Source organism: Erythrolamprus reginae, chromosome Z (assembly GCF_031021105.1).
Source record: "Erythrolamprus reginae isolate rEryReg1 chromosome Z, rEryReg1.hap1, whole genome shotgun sequence".
NCBI classification, from domain to species: domain Eukaryota; kingdom Metazoa; phylum Chordata; class Lepidosauria; order Squamata; family Dipsadidae; genus Erythrolamprus; species Erythrolamprus reginae.
The window spans coordinates 86,934,354-86,959,313 of record NC_091963.1 but is presented as its reverse complement, the minus strand read 5'-3'; the positions used below and the strand labels follow the sequence as shown (position 1 = coordinate 86,959,313).

The window sequence follows — 24,960 nt, the reverse complement described above, 5'->3', positions numbered from 1 at the left end:
ATGATGGTAATGTAGGCTTCGGACCATGTTTTCGGAAGCTTGCCTTGTTGTAATGCCTGATTGTATAAATTTAGCATTATTGGTTCTAATATATTCTGGTGATGCTTATAGAATTCTGAAGGAATACCGTCAGGTCCCGGTGTTTTGTTATTATGTTGTTTTGCAATAGCCAATTTAATTTCTGTAGGTGTAATATTTCTATTTAGTTTTTTTCTTTCTTCCTCTGTTATCTGAGATGTTTCATTTAGAGCTAAGTATTTTTTAATTGCAGGATTATCTGGTTTGTCTGAGTTATATAGGTCCTGATAATATTGTTGTATTATGTCTTTCTTTTCCTCTGTGCTTGTTTTCAGTAAGCCCGAGTTATCATAAATAGATTCTATAATTTTGTCAGCTTTTTGTTGTGCCAGTTTGAAGGCCAACCATCGACCAGGTTTATTAGCGGATTTGAAATTTATTTGTTTTAGGGTTTTATATTTAGCAGTGAGTTGTTGTTGAGTTTCTAGGTTTATTTCATGTTTTATGGTTTTGATTAATTAGTGTTGCTGGGTCATCCGGATATTGCTGTAATGTTGTTTCTGTTTCTTGTAGTTTTATGTTAAGGTTGTTAAGTTTCTCTTTTTGTTTGTTTGTTAGTGTAGGCTGAATAGGATATATATATTCCACGTATATAGGCTTTAATTGCATCCCAAACTACCTGTAAAGTTGTATCTCCTTCACAGTTAGTCATTATAAAAGGTGGCAATTCATTTTCTATTTTGGTTTTAAAATGTTCTTCATTTATGGTGGAATAGTTCATAGTCCATCTTTTGTATGTTATGGAGTCTTGGTTATTGAGAGTTATGAGTATGGGGTTATGATCAGCCCATGTGGCAGGTAAGATTTTTATTTCTATATATATATATCTCCTTTTTCCATACTTTATATACTTTATATACTTAATTAACTGAAGAAAACTTTAAGATTGTTATTTCTTTTTACATAAAATATATATACTCTTTCTACCTTCTCTTTCCTTTTTAAATCCACTCCTTTTCTAAACCTACTACTTTATACTTACTCTCCTCTCTACCCTTTATATATATTAACTAATGAATTGTTTGAATCTCTATTAGATACATTTATTTCGTAAATATTAACATTAATTAGAAATTAAAATAATTGTATTGAAACATTTATAATTGATTCTATATAGATATTTATAGTAGATCTTCCATAGATTAAAACCAATTATCTCCTAATTGATTGTATAACATAACCTATATACGTTATAGACAAACTTGTACTGAAATTATAATATAGAATACTGTGTTTATTTTTTTATATTTAATATATTATAGATAAACGTTACTTACTTAATAACATAATTTACTGTGTTTTCTTATATATACTATAGACAAAATTGATTGATAAAACTGAATGACTTATTCTCCTATTCTATATATACTTTACTTCTATACATTAAAATCTTACGTTTCTTACTAACCTATTAATACTCTTTAATCTTTAAATAAAATTAAATAAAATTAACATATTAATATACGCTTAAAGATACCAATACTATTCTATTCTCTATATCTACTTAAATAACTCTACTAACCCAAGAATTGAACTGAATACTATCCCAAAAAGTTAACGCGAATTATCGAACAATAAATCTGAAGATGTCTACAACAAACCAAACGACAATAACAAAAGCATGGAAAAAGAATACCACACAACCGGCCACATCATCTGCTCAATGTCCACCAGAGGCAACTCCTACAGACAAAGCAACACTACCTCAAGCCTCACAACCACTCCAGAATATTACAATGGCCTCACTCTACGAAATGATGACAAAGATGCAAGAATCCATCGATCGCCACCACGAATCAATGTATGGAAGCATGGGAATAATGCGAGAAGATATTTTAAAAATGCAAGACAACATTGGCAGCCTAGACAAACATGTCAGAAAGCTAGACAACAAAATGGAAACGGTACAGAAAATAGTAACCATTAATGGTCAAAAAATTCAAATAATAGAAGAAAAAAATGAACGAACAGAAACGCGCTTACAATTTACAGAGGCCAGAGTAGAATACATAAACAAGAATTTAGAAGAGGCGGTGATGAACTTAGAAATGGAGAAAGCTGCCTTCTTCCTGCGATTTCAAAATGTGAAAGAAACAGATGACCAAGACCTTCCACAAACCATGTCCGAAATTCTTTCAAAAATTACCGGGAAAACAAAACAGGAAATGTTAGAACAAATTGATGAAATATATCGAGTCTCTACCTCGTTTGCACGCAGACACAGATTACCTCGTGAAATACATATAAGGTTTACAAAGAGAAGTATACGAGATGAAATATATAGAACATCAAAAGAAAATGTAATCTCACACGGAGGAAAAGAAATAACAGTACTAAGGCAGATTCCCAAACGAGTACGAGATAAACGTAAACCCTACCAATTCCTAACATCCAAACTAAACAAAAACAAAATTATGTTTAAATGGCTGATACCAGAAGGGATACTCATAACTCTACTGGATAAAAAATACAAAATAACGACACTGGAAAATGCAAAGGAATTTTATGAAGAATTATTAAAACCCCTCGAAGAAAGATTTTCAAAAGAAATAGAGGATAAAGACACAACAAATACCGAAGAAACAAGTTTAGAAGACATCATCCAAGAAAAAGAATCAGAAACAATACAGACTGAGGAAAATGACCCACAGAAATTACAAAACAAACATGAAAGACAAGGACCGATCACAAGGGCAAAAGCCGAAGCTAAAAAATAAAAATGGCAAAAAATTAGATACTACAATACAAAAAGATGACATTACTATATTCTCAACGAATATTAATGGACTGAACTCAGTCAGAAAAAGAGAAAAAAATTTCCACAAACTCCTAAGCCATAATTTTCATATTACATGTCTACAAGAAACACATATTGTAAAAAAAGACATCATGACCTTATTACTCCCAGGTCTTGGCGAACTTTTCACCTCATCAGCATTAGTTAAAAGGTGAGGAATAGCAATATACGTCAAAAGTCAATACAAACCAAAACTCATATATGAAGAACCTGATGGCCAAATTTTAATAGTACAAATAACGATAAAAAGCGAACAATTAACAATTATAGGAATATATGCACCCACTATTAATCAACCAGCATTTTACACACAATTACATAAAAAAATTCTAGAACTAAATTTAACAAACTTTATTATAATAGGCGATTTCAATGCGATACACAACAAAAACAAAGACCGCAAGACTAGTAAACACCACTGTTCTCGAAAAATCCTCCCATCTACATTTGATCAATTAACATACAAATTTGCCCTTAAAGATATATGGAGAACACACCACCCGGAAAATACACAATACACTTTTTTCTCATACCCACACAAATCCTGGTCGCTCATAGATATGGCTTGGTCCAATTCCTATATTATAAATCAAGCTTATAAAGATTATTAAGTGCAAATAGAAATACAGTAGTACCTCTGTTCTGCCGGTGTGTCCCAACCTCCACATTCCTTGGGGCAGGAGCTGGGCCAGAGCCAACCACAACAACCTCGTGATACCTCTCATCATACAAACCCCTCATCATACAAACTTTTCAAGATACGAACCCGGGGTTCAGAATTTTTTTGCTCTTCTTATGAACTTTTTTTGCCTTATGAACCTGCCACCACTGGGATGCTCCACCTCTGGACTTCCATTGCAAGCAAAGCGCCCGTTTTTGCGATCCTGGGATTCCCCTGAGGCTCCCCTCCATGGGAAACCCCAACTCCCAGAATCGCAAAAACAGGCGCTCCGCTGGGTGCAGCCGCCCAGCTGTCACCTTCCAAAACAGTTGGGGCGCTTCTTGGCATTCTTCTGAATGCCGAACCCGGAGGTTTGGCATAAGTTCAGGTTTGGGAGAATGCTGAGAAGCGCCGCCACCCGTCTGTCACCTTCCGAAACAGCCGAGGGGCTTCTCGGCGTTCTCCCAAACGCCAAAAACGGAAGTTAGGCAAAAGTTCGGGTTTGGCGTTCGGGTTCGGGAAAATACTGAGTAGCGCCACCGTCCATCTGTCACCTTCCCAGAAGAGCCGTGGAGCTGTCAGCGGTTGTGAGGCTCAAACGGAGGTGGGGAATCCCAGTAGGGAATTCCAGGGGCGGAGCTTTGACGTCACGGAGATGTCCTTCCTGGCCAGCCAAAATGTGGACAGACAGGCAGCGGCGCTTCTCAGTGTTCTCCCAAACCCGAACTTTTGCAAAACTTTTCGGGTTCGGCTGTTTCAGAAGGTAACAGATAGGTGGCTGGCGCCCAGCAGAGGGCCGTTTTTGCAATTTTTTGGGGGGGGGGCTTGCATGCATTAATCAGTTTTCCATTGTTTCGTCTTACAAACTTTTCACCTTATGAACCTCCTCCCGGAACTAATTAAGTTCGTAAGACAAGGTATCACTGTATATATAATTTCCACGGCTGTTCCGGTCACGGTAGCAGGAGGAGGAAAGCCGAAGTGTTCCGCGACTGGCTACAGCATTTTACCATAGAAAAAACAGAGTCAATCTAAATCAGTGGTTCTCAACCTGGGGGTTGGGACCCCTTTGGGGGTCAAATGACCATTTCAAGGGGGTCGCCTAAGACCATGGGAAAAGACAAATTTCCCATGGGGTTAGAAACTAAGGCTTCTATTCTGGCCCCTTGGAACATATTTTTTACAATCCGACCAATCAGGCGTTTACTGTGGGGGCATCACTCTGATCTCCCTGCCAATCAGTCACAAGCTTTGTTGGGAGAATTGGCGCTCGACTTATGGTTGGGGGTCACCACAATATTAGGAACTGTATTAAGGGATCCCGGTGTTAGAAAAGTTGCGAACCACTGATCTAAATAGTTGTACAGCTTACATCCAGCCTGCCAGTGAATGTTGTTCATGTAACTGCTGAAGTTTTGGGGACAAGAGGAATCAGAATAAGTCCCAGGAGCTCGAATACCAAACGCTAAAGATTAACACCGAAGGGTTGTGGAAGATGGCGTCCAAATGCGTAAGTGAAGAGTGGACAAGTGACACAATGAAGGACATTGATTGAAGGAGAGACTATCTGAGATAGAGAGCCATGAGCCGCTCCGAGATTGATTGAGACGACAAAGAAATGGATGGCGGAGGCGACGGCGACCGGAGGAACTGGGCAAAGTACCTTGGCCTACACTGGTTGCCGATTAGTTTCCAGACACAATTCAAAGTGTTGGTGATGACCTACATAGCATCGGACCAGAATACCTACGGGACCGCCTTCTGCTGCATGAATCCCAGCGGCTAATTAGGTCCCACAGAGTTGGCCTTCTCTGGGTCCCGTTGACTAAACATTGTCGTCTGGTGGGGCATAGGGGAAGAGCCTATTCTTTGGCAACCCCGGCCCTCTGGAATCAACTCCCCCCGGAGATTCAAACTGCCCTCACCCTCCTTCGTCTTCCTGAAGACCTATTGATGTCGCCAAGCATGGGACAATTAATGTATCCCTTTCTCTGACCATGAAGAATTATGTGTGGTTGTGATTGTATAGTATTGGTTGTTTTTTTTAAGATAGCGGGTTTTTAGTCATAGTTTTAACTATTAGATTTGTATTGTACTGTTGTATTGCTGTTGGGAGCTGCCCCGAGTCTTCAGAGAGGGGTGGCATACAAGTCTAATAAATAATAATAATAATAATAATAATTATTATTATTATTATTATTATTATTATTATTATTATTATTATTATGTCAGTACAACACAGCAAATGAGATCACTATGCTGGATTTTGTATTTCATCATCAGTCAGGCACTTCCCAAGAACCTAGGACTGCAAGATGTAGCGGCGAATAATGTTTGCCGATCCCAGTGAAGCGGCCTTTTGCAATTGACAGATGGAGATTTTGTCAATTCCAATGGTTTTCAAATGTCCGCTGAGATCCTTTGGTACTGCGCTCAGCGTGCCAAGTACCACTGGGACCACTTTCACTGGCTTATGCCAGAGTCGTTGCAGCTCGATTTTTAGATCTTCGTATTTCACTAATTTCTCTAGCTGCTTCTCAATTCTGCTGTCTCCTGGGATTGCGATGTCGATGATCCATACTTTCTTTTTCTCCACGATCACAATGTCTGGTGTGTTATGCTTCAGAATTCGGTCAGTCTGAAGTTGGAAGTCCCACAGTAGTTTTGCTTGCATTATTATTATTATTATTATTATTATTATTATTATTATTATTATTATTATTATTGAATCTATCTTGAGGATGTATACCTAGGATCTTAGACTCGTATGGAAACAGATTGTAAAACCTGGCATGCCCACCATCACCTTCCCCCTCCTTATGGACCTATTCTCTCTTCTTAATCTTTTAAGAGTGCAGTGGACTTTATTATTGCTATTCATTTTATGGATATCATTAACCTTTTCTGGACTTCTACTTTAGCGATAGGCTCCTCGAATGAATTTACTATTTTAATCATAGGACCTGGCTGATTGGACTGATGTATTCCATTTTATTTGCCTTACATTAATTCACTTTAACTTTGCTGTTTTGATATTAATATTTTAGATTAAGTTCAACTAATTATTAAATTTTTAACTAAATTGTTTTAATTCTGTTTTAATGGGGGGGGGTTATTTTAGGATTTATGCATTGGATGATGGGTATGAATGGAGAAAGAGGATTGAATGGGTGGGCCAGCCTGCTGAGGAATGGGGAGGTTTGGGGAGTGGGGGGGTGTCTCGGGAGGGGGGCAGAGGGCTGGAGTTTACCGGTTCTGACTGGGAGAGGCAGATATGGTGGGAGCCAAGTGGTAGGCCATTTGCAGGGAATTAGGATTTGCTGCGTAAAAGCAATTCCCTTTTGTGGTCCCTCTGAGACACCTAGCTCAACCCAAATAACTGGTGATAGGCAAAATCTGGACCCTGGACTCAGGCTATTGTTGATCAATGCCAGGCAGTCAGAAATAAAGCTCCCCTCATCCATGAGGTGAATGAGGTGGCCGACCTGGCATGTGTGACTGAGACCTGGCTGGGCCCAAAGGGGAGATCCCCTCTCAGAGATGTGCCCAGCCAGATTTCAGGTGCTCTACCAGCCACAACCCCAGGGCAGGGGTGGATGAGTGGCTGTCATAGTCCGGAAAAACTCTAGACCGCACAGATTCCTTCTAGTCTGACACTGGCCCTGTTTGTGCTACTCAAGGCAGTAGCCAAGCTGGCTGTGGAGTTCCTCAGACTTATTGTCTTGGGTGATTTCAACCTACCATTGCTCAATAAATCCTGTGGGGGTGGTGCAGGAGTTCATGACTTCCATGGCAACCATGGACCTGACCCAAGTAGTTCAGGTTTCTACTCGTGAGGAGGACACATGCTCAGCATGGTATTTCTTTCGAGGCAATGGAGTAATGATTTGAAATTAAGGGGCTGTCAGGCCCCAGGCTAATTTGTGAATTCAAAGGCTGGTCTGACACAGTATGGTAGAAAGAAAATAAACCCCCACACACAGGGGAGTGAGAGATTATGCCACGTAGCACACATTCCTTCACGCAGAATCCAAAGTACTGAACACAGGAAGGAATTAGAAATCCCTGCATTGGATTTGTCCTGATGATTGCCCTTGTGGGTGTGGGGATAGGAGATGAGCTTTTGACCTGAATGTAATCTTAAGGGACCTTAAGTTGGAATGAAACATGCTGAATCCAAATTGGCTTTGTTAAATAAAATGACTCTACGCTAAAGAAAGAAGATGTGGAAGTTCATTTATTTTCTCAGATGCTGGGACTTTGGTTCGCGTGACATTATCAATTCCAACTTACCCTTCTGGAGGTGCAAAAAGATTCCAACTCTCCACAATCTGAAGAATGGAACAGAGAGTTAACCAAGAATCTGAAGGCAAAAGGGCTTGGAATTTCGTGCACCCCTCCCCCCTCTCTGCTGCCGGAGCCAGACAGCCTTTCAACTTTGCAAAGGTAAAGAGGGGGGAGACAGTCTTGGGGCTATAATGAACAAACCAGAAACAATCTATCTTCCTGAGTGGGGGTGGCTGAGATGCCCATGGGTTCCTGAAGATCCCCATGACCCCTGAAGTTGCCTCTCTACACGGCAAAGATGAATAATGTAGACTTTCCTCCCACCCCCCTCGCTGACTCCCTAAGTGAATTGCGAGATAAAGCCAAACCACATGAATGTCAAAGACATTCCTTTGTGGGGAAATTTCAAAACCTGCTCGGCACCCCTTCTCTTGCTCCTCTGATGGCAAATGCACTTCCTAAAGTGCATAAGGAGAGGGCTTATGAGCCAATTAGTGCAACAAGGGATTTTTCAAGAGGCTGCCTTTCCCCTTGTCAGCTGGGCTCCCCTTGCTCAGGGGTTATGAGGGAAACAAATAACTACGGATGTGACCAGATTGGCCATAAGGGGACAGACTGTTTGACGCCCCTCTCTCCCCCAAAACCCAAGCCATGCCCGGTAGCAGAAAGAGGATCTGAAGAAGCCCCTCTGCAGAGTCTCTGGTCCTTTCAAACTAAAGAGCTGTGCCCTCCTGAGGATTTTGCTAAAGGTGAAACCCTTATTCCTTTAGGAACTGGGCACAATTGGAATGAGAAGCCCAGTAGAGAGGATGACCCAATGGTGAGCGAGCCCATCCATCTGTTCATCATTAAAGCAAGGATTAAAGCAATGACCACAGGGGAAGAGGAAGAAATACGGGCTCTGATAGACACAGGGTGCTCGAGATGCCTTATTAGCAAAACCTTAGTGGAGAAGTTAAAAATCCAGACCACGCCTTTAACAAAACCATCCAGTTTCAGCAGGTGGATGGCTCTCTAGTGGGTGGAGTTCCTGCTCCACTCCTGACTGAGTTAGTGGAGCTGCGGATTGGCCAGCACCGTGAACTCTTGAGATTCATAGTTGCCCCCAAGATGTCAGAACCAATTATATTGGGCTTGGCCTAGATGGACAAATGGACTCCCACCTTTCAATGGGATGGTGGGCATCATAAGCTTTTCATCCCCTTGGGCTCTAACCCTTTTCTAAAGACTGACAGGAGAAAATCTCCTCCCCGGGAGGAGCCAGATGGGTCTTTAGCAGCATTTGCAATGAAGGAAGGAACGCTTCCAGATCTCCTGAAGGTGCCCTTGGAATACAGAGACTTGGGAAAAGTTTTCAGTGAGGAAGATTGCAATGAACTGCCCCCTCACAAACCTACAGACTGTGCGATAGAATTTGAGCCAGGGGTAACTCTCCCAAAACTTAGGATGTACGCAATGTCACCAAAAGAATTGGGAGAGCTGAGAAACTTCATAGACACCAATTTAAGGAGGAGATTCATCCAGCCCGCAAATTCCAGGACAGCAGCCCCTGTTCTCTTTAAGTAGAAGAAGGACGGCAATTACCGCTTAGTCATTGACTTCAGGAAAATTAATGCGATATGTGTGCAGAACACTTATCCCCTCCCCCCATGAAGGACTTATTGGATCACCTAGCCAAGGGAAAATACTTTACCAAGTTGGACTTGAGGGAGACTTATTACCGCATCAGAATAAAGGGAGGGGATGAGTGGAAAACCGCTTTCAACTGTCCATTAGGGAGTTTCCAATTTCGGGTGATGCCATTTGGCCTGAAAGGGGCCCCTGCTGTACCTCATGCAGTACCTCTACAACGGGGTTCTCGTGTACTTAGATGACATCCTTATCTACAGCCAGAACCTACCTGACCACGTCAAGTTGGTAAGGCAAGTCTTGAAGAAGCTTTTGTCTGCTAAGCTCTATGTGAAACTTTCCAAGTGCGAATTTCACCAGACGTCCGTAGACTATTTGGGATACCGTTTATCTAGCGAAGGCATAGAGATGGACCCAACCAAGGTGAAGGCAGTGCTCAATTGGCAAGCTCCCCGCACACGCAAGCAATTACAGAGTTTCTTAGGATTTGCACATTACTACCGGCAATTCATTCCAGCTTTTGCAGAAGTTGCCTTGCCCTTAACCAAGTTACTAAAGACTGGGTCAGCCCCTACTAAGCCCAGACCCTCTCAGCCAATCAGATGGACGATGGAATTCCAAAAGGCATTCGAAAGGCTCAAAAGAGTTTTTGCAAAGGAGTCCATCCTGCAACATCCTGACCCCGAGCGGAAGTTTGTGATCCAGTCTGTCGCCAGCGATGTGGCAATAGCTGCGGTGCTATTACAAGACAATGGAAGGGGACAGTTGCTGCCTTGTGCTTACCTTTCCAAGAAGCTGATCTCCACCGAGAGAAGGTGGGCTATTTGGGAGAAAGAAGCATTTGCTGTACGTATAGCGCTGGGGATATGGAAGCATTTTCTGGAAGGCGGAGCCATTCCTTTTGAAGTGTGGACTGACCATAAGAACCTGGAAGCATTAAAGACCCCTCAGAGGCTTTCCCCTAAGCAAGTACGATGGGCGCAATATTTCAGACGGTTCAATTTTATACTGAAACATATCCCAGCTGGGAAGAACCTCATTGCGGATGCTCTGTCATGACAGGGACTTAGATATTTTGCCTTTGTCATGGTCAGATCATTCCCTGTTGCAGGTTGAATGTACAATTTCAATCCTTCACAGCAATGAAGTGGAACCGAGGCTCTTGACCAGATTGCACCTTTTCAACCTCTCTGTGGCAGTAGACCCAGGAATGCTCCTTGGTTCACTAAGGAGCTCAAGGGAATGAAACGCCAGAAGAGGTGTCTGGAGCAGCGTTGGAGATCCAGTAAATCTAGATTTGATCAAACACTCTTAAGATCTTATATTAATACTTATCTAGTGGCGATCAAAATGACATCCTGCTGCAGTGATTGTGCCTGCGGAATCTTGCCCAGCTGTCCTATTTTTGGTGACCTGAGCCATCCTTGACACAGGGGATGTGGTGGAGTCCTTGCAGGGTAGAGCTGAGGAATTTAATCAGTTTCTTGTGGACAAAATCGCTCAGATGTGGATTGACCTGGTCTCTGACTGGGCAGGATCGATGGAGATGACTGGGGTAAGTCATAGTCCAAGTTTGAACTCACAACACCTGATGAAGTGGACAAGGCCATATGAACTGTGAACCCCTCCATCTGTTTGTTGGACCCGTGTCCCTCCTGGATGGTTCCACCTCCAGTAGGGAGGTGACGAGGCTGCATCCAAGCAATTGTCAATGCTTCCTTGAGGGAGGAATTCTTTCTGTCTCTGTTATGTGATCTCTCCTCAAGACGTTTTTCTTGATTCCGGCTATTTTAAACAACTACCGTCCAGTCTCCAACCTTTCTTTTTTAAAGAAGGTTGTCAAGAATGTGGTGGTGCTCCAATTCCTGCAGTCCTTGGATGAAGCTGATTATCAAACCCTTATCAGTCCAGTTTCAGGCCCGGTTACAGCACAGAAACTATTTTGGTAGTGCTGATGGATAATCTCTGACAGGCCCAGGATAGGGGATTTTCCTCTATTCTGGTGCTACTTGACCACTCAGCAGCTTTTCATACCATCAATCTTGGTATCCTTCTGCGCTGACAGTCAGTCGCAGTCAGTGTCGGTGGGTGGACAGAGATTGTCTCCTAGGCACCTTCTTTGTGGGGTGCCTCAGAGGTTGGTACTCTCTCCCCTACTTATCAATATCTACATGAAACCACTGGGTGAGATCATCCATAGATATGGGTGAGTTTCCATCAGTACACTGATGACACTCAGCTGTAAGTCTCCACCTCTTGCCAATTCAGTGAAGCAGTTCTGACTCCCAAGGACAATTCCATCTGTCCTTCCCGGGGGGGGGGAGGTTTGGGAGACTTCCTAGATACACAGTTGAGGCTAGAGCAACATCTCTCGGCTGTGGCTAGGGGGACTTTCCCACAGGCCTGGTGTGCCAGTTGCGGGCCTATTTGGACCAGGAATTTCTTCTCACAGTCACTCACGCCCTCATTATCTCTAAGCTTGATTATTGCAATGCAGTCTATTTGGGGGCCCCTTTGAAGAATGTTCGTTTGGAGAAACATAGAAACATAGAAGACTGACGGCAGAAAAAGACCTCATGATCCATCTAGTCTGCCCTTATACTATTTCCTGTATTTTTATCTTAGGATGGATATATGTTTATCCCAAGCATGTTTAAATTCAGTTACTGTGGATTTACCAACCACGTCTGCTGGAGGTTTGTTCCAAAGATCTACTACTCTTTCAGTAAAATAATATTTTCTCATGTTGCTTTTGATCTTTCCCCCAACTAACTTCAGATTGTGTCCCCTTGTTCTTGTGTTTACTTTCCTATTAAAAACACTTCCCTCCTGAACCTTATTTAACCCTTTAAAATATTTAAATGTTTTGATCATGTCCCCCCTTTTCCTTCTGTCCTCCAGACTATACAGATTGAGTTCATTAAGTCTTTCCTGATATGTTTTATGCTTAAGACCTTCCACCATTCTTGTAGCCCGTCTTTGGACCCATTCAATTTTGTCAATATCTTTTTGTAGGTGAGGTCTCCAGAACTGAACACAGTATTCCAAATGTGGTCTCACCAGCGCTCTATATAGCGGGATCACAATCTCCCTCTTCCTGCTTGTTATACCTCTAGCTATGCAGCCAAGCATCCTACTTGCTTTTCCTACCGCCCGACCACACTGCTCACCCATTTTGAGACTGTCAGAAATCACTACCCCTAAATCCTTCTCTTCCGAAGTTTTTGCTAACAAAGAACTGCCAATACAATACTCAGATTGAAGATTCCTTTTCCCCAAGTGCATTATTTTACATTTGGAAACATTAAACTGCCGTTTTCATTGCTTTGACCGTTTATCTAGTAAAGTTAAATCATTTACCATATTACAGACACCTCCAGGAATATCAACCCTATTGCACACTTTAGAGTCATCGGCAAATAGGCAAACCTTCCTTACCACACCTTCCCCTATGTCACTCACAAACACATTAAAAAGAATAGGACCCAGGACAGACCCTTGTAGCACACAGCTTGTAACCTGTTTTTGCTCAGAACACTCGCCATTCACAATAACTCTCTGTTGTCTACTCTTCAGCCAACTGCAAATCCACTGAACTATCCAGGGATTAAGTCCAATCTTCACTAATTTATCTATCAGCTCTTTGTGTGGAACCGTATCAAAGGCATGTTGAACTAGTTGCAGAGATTGCAACTAGTTCAACATGCAGCCGTGAGAGCCATGTTGGATGTATCTGGATACTCCCACATTACTCCAGCACTCTGTGAGCTACACTGGCTGTTGATTGGTCTCTGAATGCAATTCAAGGTGTTGGTTATCACCTATAAAGCCCTACAAGGCATTGGACCAAATTATTTACCGGACAGACTTCTGCCTGACACATCCCAGTGACCAGTTAGGTCTAACAGACTCGGCTTCCTCTGGGCCCCGTCGGCCAGTAACTGCTGACTGGCGGATCCCCAGGGGAGGGCCTTCTCTGTTGCGACCTCTGATGTGGAGATCTGCACCGCACCCACTCTCCTTGCCTTTCTAAAGGCATTTAAAACACATCTATGTCTGCAGGCTGGGGACCATGAGTGAAAGCTTTGCTCCGGCCACTTGTATGAAAGAGGAATGATTGTTCTTATTGTGGGTTTTTATTATTAATCATTTAACTGTATTTATTGTCGTTGTGTCTATTTTTATTCTTGTGAGCTGCTCTGAGTCGGCCAGGAGGTCGGCCTATAAATCTAATAAATAAATAATAAAAACACAAATGGTTAAATTGATCGTTTTATTCAAAGAAAAGAATATATTTAATTCCGTTTCTCTTTGGATATCATTTTTAGATTTTGTGATTGTGATGAAAACAAATGAAACATAGACTGGTTTTGCCAATTAGGTACATTTGTTGTTAGATAAATGACTAGTTATATACTAATGTGTCAAAGTAAAAAGTTGAGGCTATAATGTTGTTATTTTGTACTGTGCTGAGTTGGAAGTTAACATTTTTTCTTTCTTCCTTTGTACCTCATATTTTCATACCCTCTGTTTTTTTCTTAACTCGATTTTCTATTCTTTTTATTGTTCTTTGTATTTTATACATTGATAAAACAATGGAAGTCATGAGATTAAAAAAATAGAATATAGAATAAGAGGTTTGGAAGTGACTTTGGAGGTCTTCTAGGCTAGTCCCTTGTCCATGGCCAGAGATCCTATATCATTCCAGGGTTTCTTTAGGTTTGATAGGATGAATACCCATAATCACAGAAAGAGTAACAGAATATAAGATACAACACTTTGTAATAGTCATAGATACTAAATAAGCAAAATAAACTAAATAAACTACATCTTGAATCTCCAAAGACCTAGGCAAGGGTTCTTTTTATAGACTTTAGCTTGGCATTCAATACCATCATTCCAGATATTCTTCTAATTAGCTAGCTGTGCCTGATCACACTTATAAGTGGATCATAGGTTTTCTAAGAGATAGGAAGCAGCAGGTGAAGCTAGGCAAAATCACATCAGATACCTGTACAATTAGCATAGCCCACCCTCCCCCCAGCTACTTTCCAAAGCACTTAAAGGTAAAACAAGAAGCAATGGATGGAAATTAATCATGGAGAGAAGCAACCTAGAATTAAGGAGAAACTTTCTCATAGTGAGAATAATTAATCAGCGCAATGGCTTGCCTCTAGAAGTTGTGGGTATTCCATCACTGGATGTATCTAAGAAAAACTGGACAGCTATTTGTCTGGAATGGTACAGGGTCTCCTGCTTGGATGGAGAGTTGGACAAAGGTCTTTGGTATCCCTTTCAATTCTCCTCTGTTCATGTATTTGTCATTTTGTTAATTGATAGGTGTTGTGGTTGGCTCTGGCCCAGCTCCTGCCCCAGGGAATGGGGAGGTGGATGCAGGGGAAAATTCAACATGTCACAACATGCCTGTATTATTGCCGACAGAATCAGTTCAGAGTTTAGTTTCCTTGGACGAAGAAGAAGGTGGGAGTGACTCGGTAGAGGAGGGCTTGGCACACAGCCCAGGCAGTCACTCTCCCTTATCTTCCGTTGATTCAGATGGTGACATTTTGGACCCACGCAAGTGCAGAATTATGTATAGAAGAGACCAAATAAGAACATACTATAGGAAAAAAGGGAGGCCACCTGTGTTTGGGTGAGGCTCCAGTAATTAGGACTGCTGCTATAAATAACAGCATGTGGGTTTGGCCGTTGTTGAAGAATATCTGATTGGAGTTCATCAGGAATCTTGTGTTGCTGGACTTTGTTGCTTTTTCACGCCTTTGAAACCAAAGCAGAGCAACATGTGTGTGTGTCTCACTTTGTTGGAAGAAGAAGGATGTGAAGTTTCTTCACAACTGCTAGCTAAGTACTTAATGACTATTTCAGGGAAATTGTACAGACTACCCGGTTGTTTTGGGAAGAGTGCTCTTTGCAATACAAAAAGAGTGCTTTGTTTATTTTGAATTTTGTGATAAAGAACATTGTTTTGAATTTTCAAACGTGTGTGTGTCTGAAATTTGTACCCTTGTATTTTCGGGAGGCTCCTATCAGAGAGCCCGGCAGAACAATAACGAACTATTAACACTTCTATTTCTGAAAGCATTCTTAATTTACAGCATTTTTGCACAATTACTAACACTTTTTTACAATATCCTAACAAATGTTAACAGCAACCATTAAAATTGAAATACAGATGGAGAGGGCAGCAGTGGGATGGTGTGGGAGGAGGTGAGATCTGTTTTTACTCAATCAACCATCTCCACTAAGATGCTACTCATCCCTCATTGCCCCAGCTAACTGAGAAAGCCAGGTCTTTAGATCATTACAAAAAGTCAGTAGGGTTTGGGCAGATCTCACTGCGGAGGGTGGGGGTGCAAAATGTTTAGAGAGCAACAGTATAGAAGATTCTTACTTGGACCCCACCATCTGGAATAATCAGGTTGGACAAGACCCAGAGCAGCTTTCTCTGTTGGCAAGGATGGTACAGGCCAATCCCAGTGGAATGAGCTAATCCCTCAAGTAGTAACATTTATTTAAAAAAATATTTTTTCATTTATAATTTGAATATGCTGTTATATTACAGAGCAATTTAAAAACCAACCAATGATATTGAATATTTAACTCAGTGAATATTTCTATTGTAGGAAACTCTAGAAGAATTTTTTAAACATCCTTCTGTGAGAGATGACTCAGATCTTGAGGGAAGAACTTCTTTTATGTGGGCAGCTGGCAAAGGTAGTGATGATGTCATCCAGACAATGTTAAAACTAAAATTGGTCAATGATATCAACATGGCAGATAAATATGGTGGCACAGGTAAAAAAAATCTTTATATATGTGTGTATGTATATATATATGTGCGTAGCTAGGATTTAGGATTTACAAACATAAGTTACATATGCTGGTTTCTCAATTCACTGGAGAAGATAATACAGATAATGGTTGCCTAAAGAATATATATTAGGAATACTATGTAAAAAACTGGAAAAAAATCAGGTATATTTGGCCATACACATAACAGCGGCTAGGCTAACATTTGCACAATACAGTGGTACCTCTACTTACGAATGCCTCTACTGATTAACTTTTCAAGATACGAACCCGGTGTTTAAGACATTTTTGCCTCTACTTCCGAACCATTTTCCGCTTACAAACCCGAGCCCAAGAACAGTCTTTCACTCCTACTTTGCCTTACTCTGCCAGACTTGAAATTCTTCGATTAGACAACTTACAACTCCGTCGTCTCCGTTCCTACTTAACTATCGTTCATAAACTCATATACCAAAATATGGCTACTTATGGACTTACATTGATGTCAGGACTTACGTTGATGTCAGATATGCAGTGTGGGTTCCATACAGGTCAGCTGTATTCTAGGATTGGTCTGACAAATGTTTGTATACTCTGGTTAGCAGATCAATATTACCAGAGAAGAAACTGCAAAAGATTAGGTTAACAACTATTAAAGCCTTTTTGGCAATGTTGTTACAGTAGGCTCTAGGATTTAGGTCATTGGATATGAGTACTCCAAGGTCTTTGACAGAGTGAGGGTAGTCAACAAGTTCAATTCTACCAAGTTTATACTTAGTATTCTGATTCTTTTTACCATTGTGTATAAGACAGAGCATTTAGTGGTAGAGATTTGAAGTTGCCAATGTTTTGACCATTCAGCTACGTGGTTGAAGTCTTTTTGAAGGGTAGCAATGTTGTCAGTGGTATTAAATAGTTTAACATCATCGGCAATTGCTTGTGATGTGATCGCAAAAGTCATTTAGGTAAAATATGAAGAGTGTTGGTCCTAAAACACTGCCTTGAGGGACGCCTCCACTGTTTTTTCTAAGCTGCGCGCGCGCACGCTCCAAAATACCCCCCCGCGCACCCTTTTCTCGGGCGCGTGCTCCCCATCCCCCTGCCAGCGGGGGGGCGGGTGGGGAGCCGCGGGCAATAGAAGGGAGCCGCGGCCGCCCCTGCCTCTCCATGGTGCCTCCGGCCCCCTCGCGCTCCTGGCCTCTTGGCCCTGCCCCCCCGATCCACCTCTCTTTCTCCTCCGCTGCAAGAGAGGCAGGGCAGGCGTTCTCCGGAGGCTGGCGAAAGTGATTTACAATGTCGGAAGCGCGGGCCGGCACGCACTCTCCCCACCCCCCTGCCAGCCCGCCCGGAACATTCAAAGTAAGAGCGAAGGGTTTTCTTATTTTGAATGTTCCACGCGGGCTGGCAGGGAGATGGGGAGAGCACGCGCCGGCCCACATGCCCGACATTGTAAATCACGTTCGCCAGCCTCCGGAGAACGAGAGTGAGAGCGACAGAGCAAGATAGAGAGAAAGTGAGAAAGAGAGAGAGAGAGAGAGAAAGAGGGGGGAGAGAAAGAGATAGCAAGAATGAGAGAGAGAAAGAGTGAGAGAAAGAAAACAAGAGAGGGAAAGGGAGAAAAAGAGAGAGAGCAAGAGGGGGAGAGATAGAGAAAGAGAGAGAAAGAAAGAAAGAAAGCGAGAGATGAGAGAGGAAGGAAGAGAGTGAGAGAGAGGAAGAAAGCAAGATAGAGAGATGGAGAGAGAGAAAGAAAGAAAGAGAGATGAGAGAGGAAGGAAGAGAGTGAGAGAGAGGAAGAAAGCAAGAGAGAGAAAGAGAGAGAGAAAGAAAGAGATGAGAGAGGAAGGGAGTGAGAGAGGAAGAAAGCAAGAGAGAGAAAGAGAGAGAGAGAGAGAGAAAGAAAGAAAGAGAGAAATGAGAGAGGAAGGAAGAGAGTGTGAGAGAGGAAGAAAGTAAGATAGAGAAAGAGAGAGAGAAAGAAAGAAAGAAATGAGAGAGGAAGGAAGAGAGTGAGAGAAGAAGAAAGCAAGATAGAGAAGGAGAGAGAGAAAGAAAGAGAGATGAAAGAGGAAGGAAGAGAGTGAGAGAGAGAAAAAGAGAAATGAGAAAATGATTGAGGCAGAGAATGACAGGAAAGAGAGAGAAACAGAGAGAGAAGTGACTCTTGATTTAAAGCATATGGTAAAAGCACTTAAATAATAACAGAGAAAAAAACCCAGCCCTCACCTGTTTTTATTAATAGTTTTGCTGGTTGTTTTAGTTTTTAATTGTAATGGATTTTGGTTTTTTTAAATTATTAATTTCTTTTAATAAAAAAAAGAGATTTATTTATTTATTTATTTATACATACATACATACATACATACATACATACATACATACATACATACTTCTATGCTGCCCAGTCCAAAAGGGACTGTCGCTCAGACACTATACTTTTCCGCCCACACCGAAAAAAAATTAGAGGGAACATCGGACACCACTGCTGACAGAAGCAGGATTAGATATGGCACTTCCTATTAACTTGTTGTCTGTTAGATAGGAATACTGTTTTACCAATCGTGTAGTAGTCCAGAGATGCCATAGGATTTAAGTTTCAGAAGAAGTTTGTTGTGAACAACTGAATCAAAGGCTATATCAAAAAGTCGATATAGATTGCATCAATTGATTTGCCCTGGTCAAGTTGAGCGGTCCAGATGCTTTTGCAATGTAAGAGTTGTGGATTACATGATAATTTTTTTCTGAAACTGAATTGTTTGTTGGAAAGTAGGTTATTAGTTTTGAGGTGGAGTATAATGGATTGGTTTATGATTGATTCCATGACTTTGCAGGTGACGCAACTCAAAGAGATTAGTCTGTAATTTTCAACGTTGCTAGGATCTCCTTTTTTGAAGATAGGGATGACTGCGGCAAGTGACCATAGTGTGGGTTCAGCTAGTACTGAAAGATTTTTTTAAAAATTATGCTCCGAGGCTCAACCAAGGTAGAAGAGAGCTTTTTAAAGAAGTATGTATATAGTTCATCAGGTCCAATAGATAAAGATGGTTTTAGATTGTGTAGTGTCTTTCTAATGTTTTGTTCTGTAAAATCAATCTGTGTAAGTTCATTGAGGTTGTTTGTGGTATTATTAGGAAATGTTGGGCATGAACCATTGCTGTTAACAAAGAGTGAAGAAGGTTGGCTTTGACTGATTCATCATTATAGTCTATGTTATTTGGTCCTTTAGGGGTGAGATGGATTTAGAGTCTTTGAGTTTGTTGTTAATAAAGTCATAGAAGGCACCTGTAGACTTTGTACATAGAAGATTTTCTTCTTAGATGAGGTGATAATTGGTACATTCAGTCTTTATTTGGTGACACAAATTTTTGTAGCGGCTTTTAAAGTTTGTAACATAGCCTGTTTTATATTTATGCCAAAGAAATATTTTCTTGGATTGGAGCTTTCTCATTTTTATGGGTAATTTACTTTTCTTAGTTTTGGTGAATATTAGTGGTATGTATAATTTGATCACTCTTTGGATTTCAAGTATATTGTAGTTGTCTTCGGCAGTGATGCAGTCAGAGAATATTGTATCGATGTCATAGTTGGCCTTTTTGAAGTTATAGTTGGTTGTCCCTTTATTAAGATGGTTTTTGTGAGGGCGTATGTTTAGATTAAGTAAATCATGCTATGAACACTGTTAAAAAAGGGTTCTTTTATTTGTAGTCCATAAATTGAGTGTATACTATTGTAGAAGATGAAGTCAAGACAATTGTTAAGTCTAGTGTTGTCAGTAACTAGTTGATCTAGTCCTAGACTAGTAATAACATTGTAAAGGATTGAATGTATGAGTTCAATTGTACATTCGTTTAGGGTCCAGTTTATATGTGGTAGGTTTAAGTCTCCAAGAAATATAAGAGGCGGTGGGTAGGAGGTTGCCGATGTTAGCAATGAGGTTAGTTCGTCAGCATGTGTGATATCGCTATCCGGGGCTCTATAACATAGAAGGAAGCAAAGTGTGGTATCTAAGGTCAGTTCACAGATGATGGTTTCAGGAAGATAAAGTTCTTGTTTAACTTGAGTGATTTCTTATAGAAGATTGCAACTCCACCTCCTTTGTGGGTTTCACGATCAGATCGGTAAACTAGATAGTCTCTTACTGTGATAACAGAGTCAGGGAGGGATTTGTTTAACCATGTTTGCCAGATAAATATGAAATCAAATTTAGCAATTTTTAGTAAGAGAAGGAATTCAGGTATTTTATTAACAATGCTTCTTGAGTTCATCAGTTTACATTTGAGATTAACTGTGGTTGGTGATGAGGAAATAAGGGGCGTGCATACCTAGTCTTGTTTATTGAGAATTGGCTTTGATTGAAGATGGACTTGAAGTTAGGATGTTTTGGGTGATGGTGGTTTGAAGGTTGGGGTTTATGGGGGGTTGATTTTGGTTGAGGGTAGATTGGAAGATAGGATGGTTTTGGTTGATGGTTTGGGGATTGGTTGGTAGATTGCGTGTCTTGGTTTTAATGCAGCCAGAATGATAATTCGATGTACAGGTCAATTTGACCTTGGTCTTTTTTCTTTTCTTTTTTAATATTTTTTATTGGTTTTTAACAATTTAACATCACACAACATAAAACAGTGCGTAGTGAATTGTGCCCACCACCCCGACATTCACACATTCCCCACCACCAAATTGGGGGTATTTCTTGTACAATCCACTTAACCCAAGAGCAATATATCTGTTTACATAGTATAGAGTGATTCCAATTTATTTCTTGTAGCTTGGTCTCAGATTCTGCTCGTCATATATCGTCTTACCTTGTCCCACCGTCCCATCAGCTGTCCCAACTCAGTTTCATTATCCAAATTTATCCTTTTTTCCATAATTTCAAATTGAATATGGTCCACCATGTACCTATACCAATTTTGCATTGTCCATTTTGTCACATCCTTCCAACCCAGAACTATTACTGCCTGAACGCTTTCTATTGCTGCTTTTTTTATTTTTCTAAATTCTCCCATCACATTACTTTTTACTAGTACTGCCATTTCCTTAGTGATTGTCCATTGTATATTTAACATTCTATTGATATCCTCTTTCACTTTTTGCCAAAATTCCTGCACTATCGGGCATTCCCACAACATATGCATAAACACTCCTTTGTCTTGACAACCATGCCAACAATTCCCCCTGACATTCTGCTGAAAATGTGCAAATTGAACGGGAGTGAAATACCACTTATATAATATTTTCCTTCTCATTTCCCTGATTCTTGTATTTTTAATTTTCCTTATATCTTCTACTATATTTTCCATTTCTTGTACCTCTACTAATATCTCATTTTGCCACCATTTAGTCAATCCATCAATCGTGTCCCCATCTGACTGCACTAGCAATTTGTATATATTAGTTGCTTGCGCCTTTATCCCCTCACTTTTTTATCTTATTATTTTCTCTAACCCTGTCTCCTCCCTCCATAATACTTCTTTATTCTCCCTTTCATTTAGATATTTACATATTGCATTTATTTGTAGCCACCTTCCCTTACCTAACCACAATTCTATACGATTTCTACTTGGCCTGCCATCCTTCTCGTATAACTGTTCTATCTTAGTTATCCCTCTTCCCTTCAACTCTCCTATAACCCTATTTAAGTTAATTTCGTTTTCTCTATTTATTACATAAAGCGATGACAGTTTAGATTTATATAATCCTATTTTCCCCTGCCATTTTTTCCAAATTTCCATAGTCCCTTTCATTGGGCCTATTAATTTACCTATATCACTCCTATTCCACTTTCTAAAAATTAATTCTCTATTGTTCATCCCGTTTATCTGTTTTTCCAATTTCGCCCATTTATTTCCACCTAATTGCAACTCCATTAACCTTTCCATTTGAAAAGCTTCCCTATACAGCTCCAAACATGGAACTCCCCATCCCCCCTCTTTTTCATTCGCAATTAACCACTTTCTTCTTATTCTTGGTCTCTTGTCTTCTTCAATCCAATAATTTAGTTTTTTGTCCCACTCTTTAACCTTACATACCGATAGGCCCCCCGACAGCACCTGAAATAGGTACATCATCTTGGGAGCTATCATCATTTTTAAAGCTCTTATTTTAGAGAGTCTCCTTAGCTTTTTATCTTTCCAGCTCCTCATCTGTTTCAACATTTTCCTCCATATTAATCTATAATTAATCTCTTCAATTTTCGCTGGGTTTTTCAATAACCAAATTCCCAAATATTTTATTTTTTTAAGTCCTAATTTCAACCCTGATTCTTTCCTAATTTCTATCTGTTCTCTCGGATCTATATTTAAACACATAATCTCTGATTTTTCCATATTAACCGACAGTCCCGATTCCTGCTTAAACTCTTGTAAAATATTTATTATACCTTTAATCATCTCCATCGGGGTCTGGGTCAATATAATTGCATCGTCTGCAAATAAATTTATTTTCATTTCTAATTCCCCTATTCTATATCCTGCCCAAGTCTTATCTTGTCTTATCTTATTAGCTAAGATCTCTATTGCTATTACGAATAATTTTGGAGACAAAGGGCATCCCTGCTTGGTGCCGTTTAATATTTTAATACTCTGCGTTCTTTGTCCATTCACTCTTATATATGCTTCATTTCCTTTATAAATCTCTTTTATAGTTTCACAAAATTTTCCCCCCATATTTAATTCGTTACATAATTTATATAAATAACTATGGTTAACTTTATCAAACGCTTTATAAACATCTAATTTCAAAATTCCCAATTTCCTTTTAGTAGCAGTAGCATGGTGCATCACATTCATTACATTTCTAATTGGTTCACTTATTTTCCTTCCCTTCACGAATCCATATTGATCCTCTTCAATTATTTTTGGTAAAATATTTTCTAATCTATTTGCCAGTATTTTCATAAATATTTTATAATCCTGATTTGCCAAACTGATCGGACGGTAAGACCCAGGCTCTCTTAAATCTCGACCCATCTTCGGAATGGTAACAATTTCTGAAAGCTTCCATGTCTGCGGGATATCACGATTTAACAATATATTATTAAACAATTTCCCCAAATGCGGCAACAACACATTCACATAAGTTTTATAGAATTCCCCTGTAAACCCATCTGGGCCCGGTGCTTTGGCTTGTTTTAACCCTTTAATTACTCTAGCAATTTCATCTTGTGTAATTTCTGCATTCAAAATTTGTTTATCTTCTTCACTTACTATTTTCCCAACCTTGAGGACTCCTATCTTCACTTGCTCCTCTTTATACAAATCTTCATAATATTTCCTCATTATCTCCTCTAACTGGTCATTACCATATCTAACCACTCCACTAGTGTCCCTCAATGCTAAAATACATGATTTTTCTTTCCTCTTCTTCAGATATCTTGCCATTTGCTGCATTGATCTTGTCCCCCAGCTCTGTATTTTTTGTCGCATCATCATTCTCATCTTGTTCCATTTAATCTCATCATACACCATCAACTGTTTCTTTTTCAATTTCAATAAACTATTCCAATCTCTACTTTTCGTTAATCTTAACTGCTCTTGTATCAAATCTATTTCCCTTATCTTCCTTTCCCTCTCTCTACCCCACCTCTTCCTAATATCTGCTTCCATACATATACATTGTCCCCTCATGAAGGCCTTACATGCATCCCATACAATTGATTGTTTAATACCACCCACATCATTAATTCTAAAATATTCTGATAACTCTGTTTTCAATTTCTCTTTATCTTGTTCCCTAGCAGTTACAACTGCATTATATCTCCAAATTCTTTGACTACGTTCCTGACCTATTTCCAATTCTGCCAATAGTGGGGCATGATCTGATATCCATATACTTTTCATGTCTACTTTTTTAACTTGTATATTGCCTCCCCTATTCATTAATATGTAGTCTATGCAGCTAAATGTATGATATCTTGCTGAATAATATGTAGCTCTGTTTAAAATATCTGCATGTAGATCCACCATATTAAGTCTGTTTAAATGTAACATCCTGCTATTTGCAGTCCCATTTGTTAATTGCATATTAAAATCTCCTGCCAAAAAAGTTGAGCCCTCCGTAAAGTTGTCTAACTTCTTCTTAGTATCTATTATAAATTGTTTTGTTTTCACATTTGGGGCATACATTGCTGCTAATGTCAGCTTCTTTTGATTTATTTTCCCTTTAACAAATATCCACCTTCCTTCTCTGTCATTCTGAATTCCCACCTCTTCAAAATTAACCCTCTGATGAATCAGAATCGCTGTGCCTCGGCTTTTTTGTGTTCCTCTCGACTCAAACACCCATTTCCAATTTCTATCATTAATCAAGTTATCCCTTCCTCCCCTTCTTTTATGTGTTTCTGTCAAAATCATAATATCCACCTTGTACTGCTTAGCCATCCTTAATATCCTAAAACGTTTCAAATCCGATCCCAAACCATTCACATTTAAAACCATTATCTTACACTCCGTCATAATATACCAAAATCACCCTTTCCCCCTCTTGTTTTGCCCTTGGTTTATTTTCCCCCCCTTTCTTTACCCCTATTACCCCCCCCAACGTGCCTCCCCCTGTGCTCCCCCCACTAAGAGGGGAGAAGACAAGAAAAAACCTTGCCCATACATGAGGCACATTATCTGGATTGCGTTCCCACTCAACTAGCTCCTCTTCCAACCCTTTTTAATTTTATTAAAGAGAAATTTTCTCCCCCCCCCTCCTT

At 40.2% G+C, this 24,960-nt stretch overlaps 2 protein-coding genes across 8 annotated transcripts in view; both read left to right on the top strand.

The window, feature by feature from the left end:
- SEC61B (SEC61 translocon subunit beta) overlaps positions 1–24,960 on the top strand; it is a 1,118,247-nt gene that overhangs the window by 926,482 nt on the left and 166,805 nt on the right. The gene's annotated exons all lie outside the window — the stretch shown is intronic.
- The window catches only part of INVS (inversin), a 426,566-nt gene that overhangs the window by 251,966 nt on the left and 149,640 nt on the right, over positions 1–24,960 (top strand). For all 7 annotated transcript variants that reach the window (XM_070727774.1, XM_070727772.1, XM_070727775.1 and 4 more), the window contains exon 8: positions 16,097–16,268. In XM_070727774.1, coding sequence (XP_070583875.1) covers positions 16,097–16,268 — 172 coding nt within the window. The remainder of the gene's footprint in view (positions 1–16,096; positions 16,269–24,960) is intronic.